At 29.9% G+C, this 21,516-nt stretch overlaps 2 protein-coding genes across 2 annotated transcripts in view; one reads left to right on the plus strand and one right to left on the minus strand.

Moving 5' to 3' along the window:
• Positions 1–9,215, minus strand: ddx59 (DEAD (Asp-Glu-Ala-Asp) box polypeptide 59). Its single transcript, XM_051095201.1, has 7 exons — positions 8,312–9,215; positions 4,749–4,931; positions 4,576–4,665; positions 2,656–2,907; positions 720–872; positions 444–572; positions 1–363 (listed from the first exon to the last, which is right to left on the minus strand). The coding sequence occupies exons 1-7, from the start codon at positions 9,053–9,055 to the stop codon at positions 100–102; spliced, it is 1,815 nt and encodes a 604-aa protein (XP_050951158.1). The 5' UTR covers positions 9,056–9,215; the 3' UTR covers positions 1–99.
• Positions 9,216–11,442: 2,227 nt separating this feature from the next.
• The window catches only part of camsap2a (calmodulin regulated spectrin-associated protein family, member 2a), a 52,421-nt gene continuing 42,347 nt past the window's right edge, over positions 11,443–21,516 (plus strand). Inside the window, 1 exon segment of the mRNA XM_051095311.1 lies at positions 11,443–12,041. Within this exon segment, the coding sequence (XP_050951268.1) occupies positions 11,903–12,041 (139 nt within the window). The 5' untranslated portion in view covers positions 11,443–11,902.

Here is a 21,516-nt window from a genome sequence, read left to right on the forward strand (position 1 = left end):
TTATCAGAAGGAACATTTTCTTCATTCATTCAAAGCATTTATTGAAAATACAAATTCCAAAGGAACCACAAAACATTTACAAATAAATATATTTGCTTGTTATTTCTTGGCAGATCGTTTGTCGTGTTTCCTGATGATGTCGATGAGGTTGCTCTTGGATGCGACGATGTCTTCTCCGTGGCTGCTCCTCTGTTTGGCTCGCCTCTGCTGCTCGTGCAGATGTGGGGAGTTGAGGAGCTGCGGCGGCAGGATGGAGCCCGTGGGTTTCACTCTGTTCACAATGTCCAGAAACAGCCGCTTGTTGTTGTTATTCATGAAGGTGATGGCGGTGCCTCTGTGGCCCAGTCGACCTGCTCGACCAATCTGAAACATTCACATAGTGTGTCATCATTACAGAAATGAAAAGCTTCAGTGTGTAAGTTCGTTTATGAAACACGTCATACCTGATGAACGTATTCATCCATGTTCGCTGGCATGTCAAAGTTCACTACCACCTTAACATTGACCAGGTCCAGGCCTCTACCCAGAATCCCAGTGCTGACCACCACTTCAAACTGGCCCTCGAGTAGACCCTTAAAAACAAAAACAATATTTATTCTATATTTATGTATTAATTAATTGACTGATTCACATTTTTAATGGCCAATAATTCAAAAATATTAAATATAAAAATACCAACTAATATAATATAATACAATATAATATAATTTTGTCATTACCTTTACAATTTTGTTGCGTTCCCACTGCATCTTGTCTGAGTGGATAGCGACTGCGTTTAACCCCATGACCTTTTGCACAGCTTCACACAGCAAATCGGCCCCAAGTTTGCAGTCCACAAACACAACTACTGGTGGCTGATAAAGCTTTCCGTCCTGTGAGCACATAAAATGTCATAATGTTGATAATATTCTAATGAAAACAAACCCAAAAATATAATATCAATTAAGTACAAACTGAACAATGTTAAAAAAAAAAAAGCATTTATTATGTGTTAATCATTCATTCATTCATTCATATTCCATTTCTGATTAACAGTTTATTTTTTTTTTATAATTGATTATAATATTAATTAAGGTGATTTTATAAATAATTATAATATTAATAAATTATTAATTCATTTGTATATATTTATCAATTATCATTTCATATTTCAATTATTCTAAAATATAAAATATATTTTTTGTTTATTTATTTTTATGAAAACATATTTATCATTTTTGATAACATTTTTAATTGTACTATTACATATTGTAGATTATGTTCTTATTTTATTATTTTTGTATACATTTATGATTTCATATTTATATTTTTTATAAAATACATTTCAAATGTTTTCATTCATATATATTTATCAATTATTATATTAAATATATTTGTATGACTTCATATTTATCAATTATGTTATTTCTAATTTCTAAATTATTAAACAATATTAATGAAGAATCACAGTAAATAATAAACATAATATTAATAAAGAATTGTATTTATTTAATAATTTATTTTTCATATGTATTTATTTAATTTTGTTTGTATTTATTAATTGATAAATGTATGATATATATCATAATATTATTATATTATAATATTATATATACACATTAATATTATATGTATATATATATATATATATATATATATATGTATGTATGTATTAAATAATATATATTTTTTCTTGTTTTATAATTGTTTTGTGAGTGTGTATTTCACATTAATGTTTAATAATGACAACTATTCTAAATTATTTAACACAATGTTGAGAATTACTGTAATATATAATTATCAATTATGTTAATGTTAATGAAGAATTTTTCGAAATGATTAAATATTATGTAAATAAATAATTGTATGTTTATTTAATCATTCATTTATATTTATTTTTTTTTTATATTTATGAATGCATATTTATTATGCATAGTTATTTCATATTTCTAATGGAAGATTATTCTAAAATGTAAAATATATATTACAGAATTATTAAATATTATAATTATATATTATAATATTATATTATATATAAATTACTATAATATATTTATTTATTCATTCATTCAAATATATTTATCAATTATGTTAATGTTAATGAAGTAGTATTCTAAATTCTTAAATATATTATTATTAATAAAGAATTGTATTTGTTTATTTAATCATTCAGTTTTTTCATATTTATTAGTTATATTATATTACTAATGGATGATTATTAAAATGTAAAATAAATATTATAGTATTAATATATATTATATAAATTACTATAATAGAATATTATTTCAAATTTTACTATTTATTTTAATTGGCAATGTGGTGGGAGCAGTAATTTTATTTCCAAAGCTTGAAATTTATAAATGCTCCATTTCCTGCTCTGTGTGTCTGGTAAGAGCCGTTGCTAGTTTTCCTGGAGCAAAGCCATTTGAGGACCCACCCATTTCCTCTGGAGAAGAGGGCAGAGATTGCCCTATAGACTTCCACTCCAACTGCATTTCTGTCAAAAAGTCAGTTGACAGCAGGCCACAGACGTATTTAGTCCAGCTTTTTCTATTCAAATCTGAATATTTTTTTTCTAAATCAACTTCCTGTTGTCCACAGATGAATCGTACATAATAACACCAAGATACAATAACACGAGTCCATGTTTGAACATGGTTTCTACAGTATACTTACATTTAAAATCTCAAAAAGCTTCTTTTTCTTTGACGGCTCCTCCACCCAGAGGACTATCTGGCGGACGTTGGCGCAGGGTTGGTTCTTCTGACCGATGGTAATGCTCACGGGGTCGCGGGTGAGACGGGCCGCTAGCTGTTCAGTTCCTGTGGGAATGGTGGCTGACGTCAGCAGCGTCTGATGCTCTTCAGGGACCTGCTCCAAAATTTCAAGAACCTGTTGCTGGAATCCCATCTTCAGCATGGTATCTGCCTTTGGAGTTTTTGGAAATTATATTAATTAATACACTGATATAAAATATAAATAATAAATAAAACACACAAAAAAACACTATGAATAAACAAATGTATTAATCAACAAATACAGAATTAAAACATAAATAAAACAAAAATAAAAAACAAGAAATAAATAGAATACAGTAAATACATGAATAAAACAAATAAATAAAAAACAATAAATACATATAATAAAAATTTCAATAAAATGTAATAAATAAACAATAAAACATAAAAAAACTTCATAAATCAATAAATGTATTAATTAATACATACATGAATAAAACAATAAATAAAACAAAATAAAAACTACAAATAAAATAGAAATACATAAATAAAACAATGAATAAATGAATAAATAAAAATAAATAGAGACAATAAATAAATAAAGACAAAATAAATAAAATGTAATAAACAAATAATAAAACATAAAAAACAAAGTGATAAATGTATTAATCAATAAATACATAAACAAAACAATAAATATAACAAAATTTAAAAAATAAAATATTAATACATGAACAAAACTATGAATGAATGAATTCATTAAAAGTAATAAAACAAATAAATAAATACAAAAAATAAATATAATAAATAAACTAATAAAATGTAATAAATTAATCATAAATAAAACGTGAAAAACATACATTTAATAATCAATAAATACATAAATAAAACAATAAATAAAACAAAATAAAATATAAAATTAAATAAATAAAATACTATACATACACGAATAAAACAATTAATGAATAAAAAAGTAAAGTAAAACAAATAAATAAATACATAAATAAATAAATAAACAAAACAATACATTAAAAGTAGTGTGTAAATAAAAAAGTAAATAAACAATGACTGACAAACAAACAACCAAATAAATACATAAATAACAATAAATGAATAAAACAATACATAAAATAGTCAATAAATAAAACAATAAATAAATAAAAATAATAAACAAAATCAATAAATGTACTAATCAATAAATGCATAAAACAATAAATAAAAATAAAAACAACAAATAAATAAAATAAATATATGAATAAAACAATGAATGAATAAAAAAGTAGTAAAACAAATACATAAATTAAAAAACAATAAATAAATAAAATCAATAAAATATACTGATATATAACAGCTATGTATTTATATAACAAATACATAGATAATAAATGAAGCATGAAAAACATTATAAATGTAATAATCCATAAATACACAAATAAAACAATAAATAATACAAATAAATAAAATATAACAAGTAAACGAATAAAACAATGAATGAATGAATAAAAATAATAAAACTAAAATTCCTAAATAAAAACAATAAATATAATAAATAAATTAATAAATTGTAATAAATATGTAAAAAAATAATAATTATTTAATAAATTAATTAATTAATAAAACAACATATAATATGTAGTAAATAAATAACACAATAAATAAATAAATAACAACACATGAGTGAAAGAATACACAAAATAGTCAATAAATAAACAATAAATAAAACAATAAATAATAAAAATAATAAATAAATAAATAAATAACAATAAACAAATGAAACAATACATAAAATATAGCAAATAAATGAATGAATAAATAAATAAATAAATAAATAAATAAATAAAACACAATCAGTCAATACCTCATCAACCACAACAGTCCTGACGTGATCCAGCTGTACAGCCTTCTGTTTCAGGATCTCAAGGATTCGTCCTGGAGTGGCTATTACTATCTGTAGAAAGCAAGCGCACACACATAAGGTGACGGTTTTTGATAAAAGCTCTTTACTGGCAAACATTACTAACAAACAGGTACCTTGATCTTCTGCTTGAGTCGATGCAGCTGAGGAGGTAAAGGCATCCCACCCACCAGAAGAGCAGTTCTCATGTTCGGCAGACCCATCACCAGCTCTTTCGTCTGCTTCTCTATCTGGATGGCCAGCTCTCTGGTCGGGGTCAGGATGAGACACGCAGGACAAGACGGAGAAGCAGTTTGGCTCTGGAAAATAATCGAAATATGCTTAAATTGTTTGTGGGAAGTTCAAAAATCATGCACAATAAAACAAAGAACAAATAAATAATACAATGAACCAATAGGAAAAATAACTTCATTAAATGTATTTATTTATTTACCATTAATTCCTGCTTATTTCCTATTTTATTCCTTATAAATATACATGTATATAAATATATAATAGTAAAAAATAAACTGTCAAAACATAAAGACTTAAGTCAAATGTTTGTAGCTAAAAATGAACCTTGATATGAAACTTTATTGTGACATTTCATGTGTCATTTGAATGTGAGTTTTATATACCAGTTCTCCTCATCTGAACTAAGCATTCTGTTGGTGAACCTTTCAGAGGAAGTGCAGTGGAATTATAGAGCAGTCCAAAATAGATCTGCTCTTCTGAATTACTCATACTGGCGGCGCACAGGAGAGCTCACACCATTCGAGGTAACAGCTGTTACCTTAAAAGAGTTCACAAATTTAAACAGAGACTGGATGGACTGGTTGTACAGTACAGTTCAACAATCTTGGGCCACTAATATTTTAACCAGCTAAAAAATGGTTTAAAGTCAGTTATTTCTATCTTTTGCTGTAGTGGGTCAGTAGGAAATACCAAACATTCTGTTTGCCATTAATTGTAATAATCCAGTGAGACTTTCGTTTGCACAAGGAGTCTGACAACAGCCAGTGCTCCACACAGAGATCTGATCTCACCATCATCCAGTCTGTCTGGAATGACATGAAGAAACAGAAAAACTGAGACAGACTAAATCCAGAAGTGGCAAGATGCTTCAAGAGACCTACCTGAAAAACTATGCACAAGTGCACCTAGGGCAAAAGCTAATTTAATAAAAAATAAAATAAAATAAAATAAAACAAAACAAATCCACAGCCTCAGATCTACAGCTGAAGTCAAAAGTTTTCATACACCTTGCAGAATCTGCAAAATGTTAATTATTTTACCAAAATAAGAGGGTTCATATATAATGCATGTTATTTTTTATTTAGTACTGCCATGAATAAGATATTTCACATAAAAGATGTGAACAACTATTACAGAAGGTTCAAACACTCACTGACGCTCCAAAAGGAAACACAATGCATTGAGAGCCGGGGGTGAAAACTTTTGAACAGAATGAAAATGTGTACATTTTTCTTATTTTGCCTAAATATAATTTTTTTTTTACATTTATTACTACCCTTCAGAAGCTACAGAAGATACATGTTTCCCAGAAGACAAAATAAGTTAAAGGGGTGCTATTAAGCTTTTTCACTTTTTGAATTTTAGATAGTGTGTGGTGTGTATCTTTGGGCATAAAAAAGGTTTACAAAGTTACAAATCTCAAAGTCCACTATATTTCGTTTTTAAAAAATCTCTTTTCAAGAACTACAACGAACAGCTCGGTTGGACTACAGCGTTTGTTTTTCGCATCCAATGATGTCACAATGTGGTCCATTAGATTATTATTAAATTAAATCCCGTCTACAGAAATTCGCAAACGATGCAGCACAGAGAGCCGTTTTGTGCAGTGCAGCGGGGTAAACACAAACATTGACATGGCCACCAAAGCCGTGATACAGGGGATCGAAACACATGCCAAAGCCGTGATCTGCTCCAGTTGCTGCGGCGTAGCCGTAACATGCTGCAGATGTGTGTGGTAAGAGATTTATTCATCATACAGTGTAGATAGCTTCACTTATAATGTGAGTGTTTTTTAAAATGCATAAACTTGCAGTAGAATAGGCTAGGCTGATCAGTGATGATGTTTTTTGATAATGTTAGGCTGCTTTTAGCCTTATGCTGGAGCTGTTTCGGGCAATGAAACTAAGTATGTAAAATAATTCAATAAATTTGCATGATAACATCATGTACTGGCGATCTCGCAGGCTGAGGATGGGACTCAACACTACTGTAGCGTATTATTTACTCACCCTCCATGCGTCCTAGGTGTATATGACTTCCTTCTGTCAGACGAATGCAATCAGAGTCTAGTAAAGTATAATGAAGTGCATCCATCCATAATAAAAAGTGCCTCACACGGCTCCTGGGAGTCTCCTGTAGCGAACTGATGCGTTTTTGTAAGAAAAATATCGATATTTAAAACGTAAGATTCACTATTAATCTAGCTTGTGCTAACTGCTTTGACAAGGGGCGTGGCTGTACTGAAACATAGTCTAAGCTGTTCGCCAATCGCAACGCACTGGGACAGCTAACCAGTCATAACACATTTCCTTTTTTCGGGAAGGCTGAGCTTCATTAAACCTGGAACTAATCGAGCCTTTAGTGCCAGGCTGGGTGAAAGGTATTGTAATAATGTAAATTATGTAAAAATAACGCGTTTTTTGAACCACCAAGCATGAGAGCATGTTCTAGTACACCCCCAAAACAAAATCAAAATTTCACTCCTCAGCTCTTAATGCATCGTTTTTTTCTTCTGGAGCATCAGAGAGTGTTTGAACCTTCTGTAATAGTTGCATACAAGTCCTTCAGTTGTCCTCAGTGTGAAAAGACAGATCTCAAAATCATACAGTGATTGCTGGAAAGGGTCCAAATACACAAAAATGCTGGAAAAACAAAGAATTTGTGGGACCTGAATGATTTTTCTGAAGAACAGCAGACAGTTTAACTGTTCAGGACAAACAAGGGACTCGAACAACTATCACCAAACAAAAAACACAGCTGTGGATCATTCAGGTAACAACACTTTATTAAGAATCAAGTGTATGTAAACTTAGGAACAGGGTCATTTCTATAAATTCACCTATTATTTTCTCTTGTGGACTATATGTAAACATCTTCTATGTGAAATATCTTACTAACGTCAGTACTAAATACAAAATAACATGCATTTTATATGATCCCTCTTATTTTGGTAAAATAATTCACATTTTGCAGATTCTGCAAGGTGTATTGATATTATTAGCAGATACAATAAATACAGTAGTGCTGTATGTGTCATTAATAAATACAAAAAGTACAATACTTTAGACAAGCGAATTTCATAAATCTAAAATTTAGGTTTGTCTCAGTAAAGGAAAATAATCGTACACACCTTTAATTCTTGCCAAATATACGTGAAGATAGACAAATATATCCTTTATAAAATCGTAATATTAATCATTTTGAAAATATATATTATGAACTGGTATAATCAGTATAATATCAACGTATAGAATTTAACAGATGAGAAAAAATGCACAACATTTGGTTACTGACAAATAGTTGAACTATTTGAACAAATATGAACAAATAGTTGAAAAAATGTATTATGTCATGTCATCCTTCATTACTTAAGACATTACTTTCTCAACTTTAACACTTTGTAATTAATCATAGCACTACTTAAGATGTTCAGCCCAATATTTACCTGGAGAGCATGCATGACCACCGGAAGAAGGAAGGCGACAGTCTTTCCAGAGCCTGTATCTGCAGTGGCGATCACATCTCTGCCTGTCAGACCAACAGGAACCATCTGCATCTGGATGGGAGTGGGAGCCTCATAGCCAGCCTTCTTCAGGTTGAGCCTGAGCGCTGTGGGAAAGTTACAGTGTTCAAACTCTACAATGGGTCTACAGACCTCAGTGCCAGCGGTCACTATCGCCAGCTCGGTTTTAACCCTCTGAACCTGCTCCTCAGTCAGTTCAGATATGAAAACATCCTCCTTGTAAGTGTAACTCTGCTCGGTGTCTGCAGAACTAGATCTCTCTGAACCCTCCTGGAGATCTTTAGAAAACACCTTCTCTCCAAAATCCAAGCACGTTTTAGCTAGATGACTGGCTTTACACTCGAGGCTACAGACATCGTTGTCTGTTTTGTCACAGATGTATTCTCCATATCGACCGCACATGATGCACACGGGCTCTCCTGGCTCTGGCCATCTCTGGTTCTTCTTGAAGGACTTCACTGGTTCCTCTTCTTCCTCTGCTTCTTCCGTCTCTATGTGAACGGGTTCCTCCTCTTTTTCTATATTTACAGTCTCATCTGGAGGACAGGTGTCAGGTGGAGCTGTTGAAACTGTGTCTTCGGGTGTCGCTTTGCTTCTTTTGGGGTTCTGCTGTTGCTGGTGGGACTCCGGGGCTCTCTTGAGCTTCAGCGATCTCGGCATAAACATTTTCTGCCCATTCACCACCTCGATATTAACTAAAAATATACGGGAAAAGGAAAACGTTGATTATATGTCCTTCCGGAAACGCTTTAAGTCACATATTTTAGATAAACTTCAGCTCTGTGAACGGAATCGTTTCCAAACGGTCGCGTAGATGTGACGTCATGTAAACACTAGGGTGAAGTCGGGTGTTGTAGTTTTTTAGTGAATTCAACTATTTGTCAGTAACCAAATGTTGTGCATTTTTTCTCGTCTGTTAAATTCTATACGTTGATATTATACTAATTATATCAGTTCATAATATATATTTTCAAAATGATTAATATTACGATTTTATAAAAGGATATATTTGTCTATCTTCACGTATATTTGGCAAGAATTAAAGGTGTGTACGATTATTTTCCTTTACTGAGACAAACCTAAATTTTAGATTTATGAAATTCACTTGTCTAAAGTATTGTAATTTTTGTATTTATTAATGGCACATACAGCACTACTGTATTTATTGTATCTGCTATTATTATTAATATAAGTTTAATAATAATAATAATAATAATAATATCACCACAAAAATCCCTGTTTTTGAGATCAGTACATGAGAACCTAATAGTCGATTATTTTATCATAGAGTAATTTTATTATGAATTATATTTTTCATATTTTATATTTTGGCGAACCACACATGGCAGATGAGGCAGTGGTAAAGTGGATATTGTATTTATTATTTAAACATAAATAAGTACATAAAAATAAACTATATCCAGAATTTATTTTAAAAAATAAATAAATAAAAAAATTAAGATAATAAAATAATTGAAAGAATTAGTAAATAAAAGTGAAAATGAATAATAATAAATGAAAAAAAAATAAATAAAAAAATAAATAATAAAATAAATAAATAAATAAATAAATAAATAATTTGAGAAAGGAAAATATAAATAATCTGTGAAAATATAAATAAAAATTTATAATAACCTAAAAATTTATTTTTCAGAGAAATTAGAAATAAATAAAGAAATTAAGAAATTAAGATAATAAAAAATTAATTGAAGAATAAGTAATAACGAATATTTTATATTTTGCTGAACCACACATGGGCAGATGGGGCAGCAGTAAAGTGTTAGATATTGTATTTATTAGTTAAATATAAACAAATACATAAAAACAAACTATACCCTGAATTTATAAAAATAAATAATAATAAATGAAAGATAAAAAAAAAATGATTTGATAAAAAATATAAACTATCTGCAATAAAATTTAATCTGAATTTAGTTTTAAATAAATAAATAAATACAGAAATGAAGATAATAAAATAAATTAAAGAATAATTACATAAAAGTGAAAAAGAATAAAAATAAATGTAAAAATAAATAAATAAATAATTTATTTATTTAAAAAAATAAATAAAAGAATAAATGATTTGATAAAAAATCTAAATGATTTGTGATAAAATTCAATCCTGAATTTATAAAAAAAATAAGATAATAAAAATTAAATAAAATATAAATAATTTGCTATAACATTTAATCAGAATCAAAATCAGAACAGCTTTATTGCCAAATACACTTACGCATACAACAAATTTGTTTTGGTGTCACAGGCTTCCAGTGCACAGAGACGACAACAACAACACAGAGAAAATAATATAAGTTGAGAATAAAAAAATACACATATATAAATATAAATAGACAAAAATTGCAATATAAGATTTAAGAAAATAAATAAATTGTATATACAGTTGTGCTACAGATGATAGAAAAAGAATAGAATAGAATAGAATAGAATAGAATAGAATAGAATAGAATAGAATAGAATGAGATGTCGGGATGTACTGAGATGTAGGTGGTAACAAATAAAGGTTATTGCACATATTTTTATTGCACTGAATTTAGATTGAAAAATAAAGAAAGAAATTAAGATAATATAAAATAATTGAAAGAATAAGTGTAAAGCATATGAAGTGAAAAGAATAAAAATAAATATAAAATACAGAAAATAATAAATAAAAAAGATAGTAAAAATAAATTCTGAATTAAATTGTATTACAAATGTTTGTTTTATCAAATTATTTATGCCTTTATTTATTTTCCTAATTTTACATTTGTTTATTTTTATCTATATATTTATTTATGCATTTATTTTATTTATTTATTCATACCCATAGACCAAACATTGCTCTTTTTAATGTCAGTGCCAACATTACACGCTGTGACTGTTAGTAATATGCAATGAATTACCTCACAACATTTTTTTATTATTATTATTTTATTTGTATTTACTTTCGCATACGCAGCATATTAATGAAATCTATCCTATAGAATGTCACCGGATCCAGTTTCCAGCACAGTCCCAATTTCTGCCAGTTTTGGGCCGTTGGCGTGTTGGGCGGAGCGCGCATGCGCAGAAGGTTCACTCTTACACACTGCTGCAGGGAGACCGCAGGACGCTGGATGAATAGAGGGAGAATAACCGTAAATATCCAGATGGGAATATGTGGGCAGAGCATGGCGACGTCCTGAAGAAGACAAAGACTTTTTAGGTAGCGACACCTCCAGCGCCTCTTCTAACTCGGGACATGAAGGATCAATAAAGAGAAAAACAACCGAATTCAAATGGGGTACCAGAATGGATGAAGCTCAATGGGCAGAACCCCACTTTTATTACCGGATCGGCCCGAAATAGACGTGAAAAGAAGCCCAGCCGAGTGTTTGAACTGCACCCTGACACATGTATGTTACAAAATCTGCTTTGTGAATGACAGAAAAAAGCTGAAGTCCGATTCGATGCGTTAAATTCCTTCGGAGAGATGTCATCGTCTTAAGTAGTGGATGTGACACTGCAGCTGTGAACATGGGAGATCTGACCGACTCCAGAGATCCGAAAAAGACTTTCATTGTCCCTGCCATCAAGTCTTTTGAGCATTATGATTTCAACAGAGCTAAAATCAGAGCCAGCCTCACATGGCTGGTGGCCAAAGCCTTTGGTACAGGTAGGTGGCGTGTTTCTCTTTCTCCACCATCATCTTTGTCTCTGGATTTGATTTCCAAAGTGTTGCACTGAATGCATTTGATAGCAAATATAAATAAAAATACGTGCATATAAAAAAAACAAGCCTACATTTTATATACCAATGCATTTTATAATGTAATATTCAGTGTTGATAAATGCATTTTTGTTCATGCAGATCCCTAAAATGAGGATGTTGTATTATATTATTACATCATGTTATTAATATTCAACAATATGTGACTTCATAAACAATCACGTTAAATAGCAGCTGTTTATTAATTATATACACTGCATAATGCTATAATATAAAATGTTTCCCAGCACTAACAAAACAAGCATGGTTTTTAGATATTGTAGTGGCTTGAAGTAACGTTACCATGTAAATACGAAGGTAAATAAACATGCTAATCATTCAGTATTATGGCGTTAGCATAATGGTTACCATTCAACTAATGTGTCAGAATGAGTGCTGTCAAACGATTAATTGCGATTAATCGCATCCGAAATAAGTTTTTGCTTACATATGTGTGTATACTGTGTATATTTATTATGTAAATACACATATAGTGTATATATTTCTTTAAAAAATACATGTATATGTTTATATTCATATAATTGATATTATATATAAATATTACATATAAATATATATATACATGCATGTGTGTGTATATATATATATATATATATATATACATAATAAATATACACAGTACACTCATATTATATAAATAAATAACTTGTATTTTGGATGCGATTAATCATTTGAGAGCACTAGTTAGAATCATTTTATAAACCATACACTTTACACAATATATACACAATGTTTTTGCATTCGTATGTGAAAATTAAAAAAGATCCTTGTGAAAACGAAGTACACTTTAGTGTATTTTTGCTTATTACATACTTTAAACTTAAAGGAGAAGTCCACTTCCAGAACAACAATTTTCAAATAATTTTCTCACCCCCTTGTCATCCAAGATGTTCATGTCTTTCTGTCCTCAGTCGTAAAAAAATTATGGTTTTTGAGGAAAACATTTCAGGATTTTTCTTCATATAATGGACTTCATTGGTGCCCTGATTTTGAACTTCCAAAATGCAGTTTAAATGCAGCTTCAAAGGGCTCTAAACGATCCCAGCTGAAGGAAGAAGGGTCTTATCTAGTGAAATGATTGGTCATATTGTTCAAAAAATAAAGATTTGTGTACTTTTTAAGCACAAAAGCTTGTGTAGCACAGGCTCTGGGATGTGCATCCACGGTCGTTCTTGAATGATTCGTTCATTTTTAACAAATCTTTAATGTGACTCGGGAAGAACGAGTCGTCTCGGGGAGGGATTCGTTCAGTCGCGCATGCGCAATAACATCCTATTAGGTTCTGTACTGGAGTTAGTTCACCTGTTTCGAGTCTTCAGGTTTTTCGAGTCATTTGTTCATCTTATGGGGCTGTCCCGTGATGCTGATTTTGCTAAAATTAACGAAATGACTCAAAAAAAGATTCGTTCATTTTGCTGAACAAGACTCAAAGGTCCGAGTCGGTAAAATGATCTGAACTTCCTTTTACTAATACGAATCACATCTTCGAATCACCACAAGTTCATCGTGTACATTCATGTGTACTCCAGCTCAAAAAGGTAGAGTATGTTGAAAAACTCCATGTTATTTTCTCCTACAATTTCAGAATCGTCCGGGATCGTTGTACCTTTTTGTTTGTGAACCGCGTTTGACTTGCACTTTCTTAGTCTCTGCGCGTTCGCTTTGTAAACACTGGGTCTGTAGTTCTGCCTACGTTCCGCGTGACCTTTCGACCTGATTCAATAGCACGTGGACGTGCATCCCAGCCTGTGCTACACGAGCTTTTGTGCTTAAAGTATACAAATTTTTATTTTCTGAAAAAAATGACTGATCGTTTCGCTAGATAAGACCCTTCTTGCTTCTTTAGAGCCCTTTGAAGCTGCTTTTAAACTACATTTTGAAAGTTCAAAATCGGGGCACCAATGAAGTCCATTATATGGAGAAAAGTGCTGAAATGTTTTTCTCAAAAACCATAATTTCTTCACGACTGAAGACAGAAAGACATGAACATCTTGGATGACAAGGGGGTGAGTACATTATTTGTGAATTGTTGTTCTGGAAGTCGACTTCTCCTTTAAGTGTGAACTGACTGTAATGTTTTCAGACACTCACCTGCATGTTATTTGTGATTAAATTCAATTATATTGTAGTTTAAATTTATATTAAAAGCAATTTGTTGAATTTTCTTTGAAATATGGTTAAATTTACTATATACAAGTGTGCTGACAAGCATTTATAGTAGTGCTGTCAAATCGATTAATCACGATTAATTAATCACGATTCAAGCATACTGTAATGGTTACCATCCAACTGATGTGTCATAAACATTTTTAAACATATGGTACACAATATATACACAATGTTTTTGCGTTTATATGTCAAACGGACCATTGTGAAAACAAAGTACACTAGCATATTTCTACAGAAATAACATACTTTAAAAGAATATACTTAAGTGTGAAGTGACTGTAATGTTTTCAGATGCTTCAGTACATTATTTGCGATTAAATTAGTTTATGAAACTTCTGTTAAAGTATGGTTAAAGATACTATATATGTGTGTGCTGACATGCATTTGTAGTAGTGCTATAGTAGTTAGTATAGTAGTATATAGTTTTTACATAATATGTGTGTGTGCGCTGTGTGCATGTTAGCCGTAATGGTTGCCATCCAATTAATGTGTCAGAAACATTTTTCAACATGATATACTTTATACAATATATACACAATGTTTTTGCGTTCATATGTCAAAACTAAATAAAAACATCCTTGTGAAAACAAAGTACACTTTACCATATTTTTACAGAAATAACATACTTTAAAAGAACATACTTAAGTATGAACTGACTAATGTTTTCAGATGTGCTGCCAAGCATTTATAGCAGTGCTGTCAAATCGATTAATCACGATTAATCGCATCCAAAATAAAAGTTTGTTTACATAATATGTGTCCTTAAATGTATACCTTAAATATATACATTCATGTTCATATACACACAACACATACATATATGTGACCCTGGACCACAAAACCAGTCTTAAGTCGCTGGGGTATATTTGTAGCAACAGCCAAAAATACATGGTTTGGGTCAAAATGATAGATTTTTCTTTTATGGCAAAAATCATTAGGAAATTAAGTAAAGATCATGTTCCATTAAGATATTTTGTAAAATTCCCACTGTAAATGTATGAAAACTTAATTTTTGATTAGTAATATACATTGTTAAGAACATTATTTGAAGAAATTTAAAGGTGATTTTCTCAATATTTAGATTTTTTTACACCCTCAGATTCCTGATTTTTAAATAGTTGTATCTCGGACAAATATTGTCCTGTCCTAACAAACAATACATCAATGAAAAGCTTATTTATTCAGCTTTCATATGATGTATAAATCTCAATTTTGAAAAAATGACCCTTACGACTGGTTTTGTGATCCTGGGTCACATATTATGCAAACACAACTTTTATTTTGGATGCGATTAATCGTGATTAATCGATTTGACAGCACTAATTTATAGTAACATAAAATATCCTTTAATGTCATTTCTGTTGCATATCATGTATTTAAATATATTTGCAGTTACAAATTGGTAATTATGAAGTTGGAATTTAGAATTGAAAGTATATAAACTTTATATGTAATATCCAATAAAATAGTACAGTTGAAATTATAATCAAGTACTTTACATCAAAACACAACACATCAAAATAAATGTACGTCATTAAAGCATGACAAAAGATTATTAAAGCATAATGATTTAAAATATGCTTTTAAGTAAAACTTTATTACAAAGTGGACTTTTTAAAAGTGTACTTAAGTGTGTTTTGAAACATGAAAGTACACTTAAGTGGCCTTTTATTTCATTAATAATACATTTTCTGCAAGTCCAGTTTTATATATATATATATATATATATATATATATAAATATATATGCACTACCGTTCAAAAGTTTGGGGTCAGTACATTTTTATTGTTTTTTTTTTTTTGTTTTTTTTAAGAAATTAATACTTTTATTCACCAAGGATGTATTAAGTTAAAATTAAAAGTTTATTAACAGTTAATAATAAATAATTTACACTGTTATAAAATATTTATATTTTGAATAAACACTGTACTTTTTAAACTTGTCATTCATGAAAGAATCCTGAAAAAAAAAAATCACAGGTTCCAAAAATTATTTGGCAGCACAACTGTTGATATTATCCAACATTGATCATTCTAATAATAAATCCACATATCAGAATGATTTCTGAAGGATCATGTGACACTTAAGACTGGAGTAACAGCTGATAAAAATTCAGCTTTTCATCACAGGAATAAATTCTATTTTAAAGTATGTTAAAATAAAAAACATTATTTTATATTGTAAAAACATTTTGCAATATTACTGTTTTTTTTTCTATATTTTTAATCAAATAAATGCAGCCTTGATGAGCATAAGAGACTTCTTTAAAGACTATTACAAGTCTTACTGACCCCAAACTTTTGAACGGTAGTATATATATATATATATATATATATATATTTATATATATATATATATATATATATATATATCAATAAACAAGAACCAAAGTGTGACAGATGAATCACAGAGTTCAAAAGTGTTTGTTGACACTGTGGTAAACAATGTGGCAAAATGAATCCTCTCCATTTCATCTTCACAGCTCGCTTTGTATCCTGAATGTGACCTTACGCTGCTCTTAAATGTAGTTCCATATTCACATTCGAACATATCGGTGCAATCTGAATTGACACTGACGTCCAGATTTATTCGACAGCTATTCGTTGAGCTGCATGTTTAATTTAACATCACAAACCCCTTGTAATTGGCTAACCGATGACCACCGGCCATCTGGTCTCCTTTAGGTCCTCTCATTAAAATGCGCAGTTAGGTCTTCAGGCCCGTGTGTAACGCAAATGACAACTCTTGCTGTCAGAGTGGTTATTGTTTAGCATCTTTGATTTAAAGTGACCTTAAACTCCCCGAACGCGGCCTTGAACTGCGGGGTGAGGATATGGTAATGTTCAGTAGGTTGACTGACAGGCCTTAAGGGTGTTATTGACCCGTTTGTTGACTTGTTTTAAGGTGTGACCTTAGGACAGATGATAGGACAACTGATAAAAGCCATCATTTCGCCATGCAAAGAATGATTATATCAACACATTTCAGATCATGGTAGTAATATTTAAAACATAATGTAGCAGGCTTTGAAAGTATGATGCCAGGAGGCTAGTTAAAATGAAATACGAGCGGTTGTTTGAATGAAAAGAGAGTAGTCAGCTTAAAGTTCATAAAAGCCTTTTCATTGATCCATTTCGGTCAGTTGGGAAAGATAGAGATAATGAGTAGTTCATTTAATGGCATGCACTCTATTTTAGGCATGTCTCTTCAATGCTAGCACATTGCTTTCTGAAAACCGACCGAGGATTTATTACTTATTTACTGTGAAAAATGCAGGCGTGAAATAAACTTCAAAGTGAGGAAAAGTTGATTTGGAAGCTCTCATTCACATAGAGAGAGCAGAAACATCACCAAACGCGCTATATAAAAGGCACAGATAAATATAATAGATTTATGTGAATAGTGTAAATTTAAGATGTTAAAACGGTATAAAATGTTCTGTAGCTTAATAAATAAATAAATAAATAAATAATTACTGTTTATAAATAAGCATCTATCTGATAATTAGATTATTATTATTATTATTATTATTATTATTAATTTAGTTGAGGCATCAGTATTGGTATTGGTGATACTGGCCTTCATTCATAGTACTTAGAATAAAATATAATTGAAAACATATTTAAATATGAAATATTTAAACTATTGTCTTTACCTTGTTTCCACATTAGGTTCTCTATTTAATGTTTTTAATCATAAACATTTCATCATATATATATAATTTGTAGTGCAAATATATTTGATAACATATTTGAACTTATATTTATGTTCCTAAAAACATTTTTAATTATATTTTTTAATTTAAATGTGCCAAAAATATATATTGTAAAATACGGTAAATAACAATATATATTTAAAAATCAGTTTTTTTTAACACATACTAACAACTAACAGATTACATCAAAAATGGCACGCAAACACTTCTGTGAATTTTGAAGCTTTTTGAAAATTAATTTTAAACATTTTCAATAATTAGTTTTTCAATTAAATGCACTAATACATAAATAAATAGAATGCAGTAAATAACAATATCTATTTTAAAAAAACATTTTTTATTTTTTTTACAAATAAATTGTAAAAAATTTAGTTATATGTAAAATATAAAATAATTATATATCAGTTTATTTCTATAAGGAAAATGCCATATGGTAAACATTCATTTGTAAGGCTTTTGATAATATGTGAACTTATATTTATGTACTTTAAAAACGAAATATTTTATTTTTTCAATTAAATGCACCAAAAAAAAAACATCAGTTTTCAACTGATTTGCAGAAAATAAACATCTACATATAAAATACGTAAAATAAATATTTAAATATAAAATATGTAAAATATTGTCTGCATGTTATTTCTAGATTAATTTAGAGAATCTGTGTGATTTTTATAAATCATAAACATATAATCATATATTTAATTGTATATATTTAGCAATCTATTTTATGAGGCAAAACATTCAAATGCCATTTCAAATTTTTTTTTTTAATTTGTAAGGCTTTTGATAATATATGTGAGCTTTTATTTATGCAAGTTAAAAAACAGTTATGTTTTTAGTTAAAATTTTTAATGAAATGCACCAAAATATATATTAAAAAAAATGCAACACAAACACAACACAAACACTTTTGTGAATTTTGAAGATGCAAATGAAGTGTTTAATCTTATTCACTTTTGAACCACTTGTCGAAAATGTGCATTTAAAGAGATGAATTACAAAGTGTGTTTAAAAACATAGGAATTAATTTTATCTCAGCAGCAAAAACACAGTGAATCCTCCTTATGATATTAGACATATTGTCAGGCTCTAAAGCACAGAATTTCAGCACCTGTGTATTTCCTCTCTCTCCATCTGTCTTTGATGAAGCTCGTGAGGAGCTCCTGGATACATACGTACGGCAGGGGAATCGATCGGCCTCCCTATTGTTGCCATGGCAACCGCGGCCCGGCTCGACACACTCATATTTTTGACTTACATCGTCAACGCCTTGTGCCTCTCATACCGTCAGTGTAATCTCTGATCTGTTGTTTTATCATATAGAACCATTTTAAAAGCTTTCGTGAAAGCTACTCATTAACGTTTAATGTGGTTTGTTGTTTTTGCGTATTGTAAATATCACAGTGATTCGCACAGAATGGTTCAAATCTGTTTTGCTGCTACACCAATCAAGTTTAATGGCGAAAATTGAAAGCATGTGCAGGTAATAAGCATACAAGCGTTCTCTCAAACTCTCACCCGTCTCCATAAATAGCTAAACATCTCGGTTCTCCATGGATACGGTGACCTCATTCGGATCTGTAAACCCATTTATTCTGTCGGCGTGTGAACCCGTGTTAATGATATTTTTGATTTTGTAGCTGTGTGGTAGACACCGTCTCGCTTCCTTTAAGGGCTTTCTCCTTTCCTTCATCTTCCCGGGTGAGAGTAAATTACACTTGCACAGAGGATCGGAAAACACCGAGCTTTAGCTATATTTAGCTGTCCTCAAGATGAAAACTACTTTGATCTTTGAAATTCTGAAGAAAAAAAAAAAAATCTCGCCCGCTCAGCTGTCTGCTATGATATAACAGAGTGAAGGTGTGATGAGTGCAGGAAATAATCAGTCCCACCAGGATTTCGCTGTATTTTTGTGATCAGATTTTGTAGAAGTAATTTCCAGAATTTTGTGGAATTTTCCTTTTTTTTAAATTTATCGTATTATGTATAACAGAAAAGCTTGTTTATCTTACCAAGTTCTGACACACAATCATGGATTTATTACATAAAAAGTGTCAACAGTTTAAAGTAGAACGCTACTTTTTGCAATTATTTTGTTTAAATTGTGAATTATACAGGATTTTTATCTGATAATAACCGATAAATAGGCAATACTATTTTGTCTAAAAAGAAAAAAAACTCAAATAAACTCAGCCTTTTTAATGCTTCAGGTGAACGTTGCACCTCTCATTCTTACCTGTTTCTTTTTTACACAAACATGTCAATAATTAAAGGAATACTGCATGTTTAGTTTTAAAAAAAAGTTTAAAAAAAAGCAGTGCAGTCCCTCCCAAAAAACTGGAGGGACTGATTGATATAATGAGTCTTTGTGTGCTTAGGTGTAATTACAAATGCTATATTTTTAGGTTATGGCCAATAACCGATAAATAACCGATATTACAACTCTATACTATTTTGTCTAATTAAATAATAAAAAATCACTCTTTTTAAATGTGAATTTTGCATGTTGCTTTATTACACAAGTGTGAGAACTAAAGAGACTGATTAATATGGTGAATATTATGCATTTTGAATGAAATACCACTGCTGATAAGCCAACAGCTATTTTTATGGTATGGCTATAAACCGATAAATAGCCGATATTACAATTCTATACTATTTTGTCTAAAAAAAAAAACTAATCTCACTCGTTTGCTTCAAGAGAATTGTGCACCTTATTTTCTCATTTATACATGTTTCTTTTTTACACAAACATGTTAATAACTCACAGGAATACGGCACTTTTTGCAATTATTTTGTGGTTAAATGGCCAATTATGCATTGCATTGTGTCTGTTATGATGAATCTTTGTGTATAGGTTTAATTACAAATGCTAATAAACCGAAAAATTGTATATTTTAATTTTAATCTTATGGCCAATAAACAATAATAGCCGTTATTACAGTTCTGTGCTATTTTTGTCTTAAAAAAAAAAAAAAAAAACTAAACTAAGGTTTTTTTTTTTTAAATGCTTGAAGTGAATTTATTTACTTCAACGTGTAAATAACTTAAAGTAGTATTGTCTTTGTGTGTTTAGATTTAAACACCAATGCTGATTAATATGATGAATCTTTATGTGTCCAAGTTTAGGTACAAATGCTATTAAACCGATAAATATTTTTATCTTATGGATAATAACCAACAATAGTCAATATTACAATTCTATGCTATTTTGTCTTTAAAAAAATTCATTCAGTATTTTTAAATGCTTCCAAGTTTTTTCACCTTACTTTCTCATTCATACCTGCTTCTTCATTACACAAATGTGTGAATAACTTAAAGTTGCCATTGTTTTACGATGGCAGAAAACTGAAGGGACTGATTAAGATGATGAATTTTTCTGTGTTTAGGTTTTCATTACAAATTCTAATAAGCTAATAAATATTTTTATGTTATGGCCAATAACTGGTAAAAAGACAATATTACAATTCTATTCTA

The sequence above is a fragment of the Labeo rohita genome, chromosome 22 (genome assembly GCF_022985175.1).
Source record: "Labeo rohita strain BAU-BD-2019 chromosome 22, IGBB_LRoh.1.0, whole genome shotgun sequence".
NCBI lineage: Eukaryota > Metazoa > Chordata > Actinopteri > Cypriniformes > Cyprinidae > Labeo > Labeo rohita.

Excerpts from the sequence above, each read along its gene's own strand:
- ddx59 (XM_051095201.1), bottom strand. The coding sequence starts at position 9,055 with ATGTTTATGCCGAGATCGCTGAAGCTCAAGAGAGCCCCGGAGTCCCAC. Across the intron at positions 4,932-8,311 it reads TGGTCATGCATGCTCTCCAG|AGCCAAACTGCTTCTCCGTC; the intron begins GTAAATATTGGG and ends ATTATTTTCCAG. Across the intron at positions 873-2,655 it reads AGCTTTTTGAGATTTTAAAT|GACGGAAAGCTTTATCAGCC; the intron begins GTAAGTATACTG and ends ATGTGCTCACAG.